At 37.7% G+C, this 2,416-nt stretch overlaps 1 protein-coding gene across 1 annotated transcript in view; it reads left to right on the forward strand.

The window, feature by feature from the left end:
- Positions 1-1,443: 1,443 nt before the first annotated feature.
- The window catches only part of LOC106529961 (phospholipase A2, minor isoenzyme), a 2,871-nt gene continuing 1,898 nt past the window's right edge, over positions 1,444-2,416 (forward strand). The window contains exons 1-3 of the mRNA XM_014025499.1: positions 1,444-1,500; positions 1,583-1,739; positions 1,823-1,950. Of these exons, the coding sequence (XP_013880953.1) occupies positions 1,467-1,500; positions 1,583-1,739; positions 1,823-1,950 (319 nt within the window). The 5' untranslated portion in view covers positions 1,444-1,466. The remainder of the gene's footprint in view (positions 1,501-1,582; positions 1,740-1,822; positions 1,951-2,416) is intronic.

Genomic DNA, 2,416 nt, shown 5'->3' on the forward strand with positions numbered 1-2,416 from the left:
ACATAACATAATACAAAACTAAAAAAGTTGATTTTACATGATATTGCCCCATTAACACTGATTCCTTTTAAACACCTGCACCAGGATAAATATCAGTAAGAGCCGCTTCGAGCCAGTTCCCTCAAATTCAAGCAGTATTTTTCAGAACCTCGATACACTGACTTTAAAGTGTATTTAAGGTTGCCTGATAMAATTTGAACTTTCAGCTGAAAATCTGACACCTGACAAATTTTACTATCAAAATTATGTCAAGTGCTAAAACAAAGGTAAACCAAATTTCTCACAGAGCTAATCTGTATAAAATTAAGTATTATACTGCATCCTAATTGACATGATGATAATGGGCAAATAAAACTGAGCTGCTTCTGGAAAAGTTTGAGGACACTGACATCTAGTGGCCATCTCATGCCACAGCATGAGCCCTACAGAAGCGATGGCAGTGTTTCAATCCCATGTCAGAAATAAAAATTCTGAAAACAAATGGTTTATGCCTATCACTACTCATTGGTGATGCTGTTTCCTCTGGACAGTTCTGAGCTCCTGTATAAATGTTTGCTGACCCAACACTCAGAACAAATGGCGGCTGCTGCTGGGAGTCTCAGCTTTAAACTGACTGCTGAGCTTCCATGGTTCTTCCTTTCAACCAACCTGAGCCCAAACCTGCAGCACACAGTAGTTTGATGCATGCATGTCATCAACACACAAACTGTTTCCCACTTGATTTAGTATTGTGATCCATAGATTTAAAACAAATATGTTGTGGGTAAAGTTTAGTGGAAAGTTGTGGGAATAGCAACAAATGCCAGTTATTTACACAGCTGTGTGTTAGGAAAGTTGTTTAAAATTCAGGTCTGGAAAAATACAAGGGGGGGGGGGGTCAGGGTGTCTTTAGACTTTATTTCAGAGCAACTTAAAAACAGCTAATGAACTGTTTTAGTTTTGTGTTCTTCAAAGTGGATTATGTCATCAGTTTGCTGTGGACATTTTTTTTAACTGGCCGTGTTTTATTCTCCTTCAACCTTCTCAAAGACAAACCATAAGGCAACCAAGAGAGGCCAAAAGAGAAAAGCAAAACAAACAACTATTAAATGCAATTAAGGCAGGAGGGAATGCGCAAGACTAAACTGGACTAAACTAATATATGCTGAAGTTAATTTAGAGTTGGAGTAATTTCTTTTTGTTTGTGTTTTTTTAATTTATTGTTTTTGCAATTTGTGGATGCACAGAGAGAGATGAAGTACAAAAAAGTAGTTTTGTTGGAATCAATCCGAACTTTTTTCTGATCTCTTCGCTTGTTTTAGATACACAACACCAGCTATTAGATAAGGACCATGCGGGTGTGATAAAATATCTTAAATTTTTATGTAAGCAGACAACAGGTAGAGTCCTGGCTACATTTCCCACCCCCTGGTTTTGTCTGTATAAGAGCCAGCCACAGCAGATTCCTCCTCTGCCTGACTGTAGCTATGAACGGACCAGCCCTCCTGCTGCTTCTCACTGGTAAGAACAACTCTGCACATAGTGAACTTTTAAACACACTATTTGAATTTATTACCTGGTCTCCCCCTTCCCTCCTCCACAGCCTGTGTGGTCAGTGGAGGAAATGTGCCTAAAGCCATGTGGCAGTTTGGGAACGTGATCATGTGTTATCAGCCYGGTGTTAATCCTCTGGCGTACAACAATTACGGCTGCTGGTGTGGCTTGGGAGGAACTGGAACTCCGGTGGATGAAGTGGATGAGTAGGAAACAAGATCAAATTATCATTATTATTAGTCTAAAGAAACAAAACTCTCATTGTGCCTTAACCTCCTGCTGTTCTCAGGTGCTGTCGAGTTCATGACAAATGCTATGAAGCAAGCAGAAAGGATCCAGACTGCTCAACCATTTCTACCCTTCCCCACATTTTGGTTTATGATTTCAGCTGCTCTAACACACAGGTGGAATGTTCAGGTAAGAATTTGGTTTGAAGGGAGTTTACATATCTTAAAAATATGCATTTATATGAGCTGAAGCTTTATTCATGTTTWAGCTTTAAACTAAAAGATTTTTGAATGTAAAACTGCTGCAACAACAAYGTCCTACTCAGATCTTGATTTGATAAGAATGTTGCTGTAGAACAATTAGACTCTGAGCAAGTTATAAAACTTTTTGATTTAAAGAAAAATCCCAAAGTTTCTTTTTGAGTAAAGCAGATCAAGTTGATATTTTAAAAGAATCTTTCACTTGGTGACACAAGCACCAAATCTGTCACAAATTATATCTAGGATTTACTTTTTAAGAAAAGCATGTTATCCACTTGGAAACCCAAGAAAAAAAAAGAAAATATTTTCAGTAGGGGTGCACCAAAAAAATCGTTTTAAATTGGAATCGTGATTCTCATTTACAAAGATTCAGAATCGATTTATATATATATATA

This window comes from Austrofundulus limnaeus, unplaced genomic scaffold, assembly GCF_001266775.1.
Source record: "Austrofundulus limnaeus strain Quisiro unplaced genomic scaffold, Austrofundulus_limnaeus-1.0 Scaffold480, whole genome shotgun sequence".
In the NCBI taxonomy this organism is placed as follows: domain Eukaryota; kingdom Metazoa; phylum Chordata; class Actinopteri; order Cyprinodontiformes; family Rivulidae; genus Austrofundulus; species Austrofundulus limnaeus.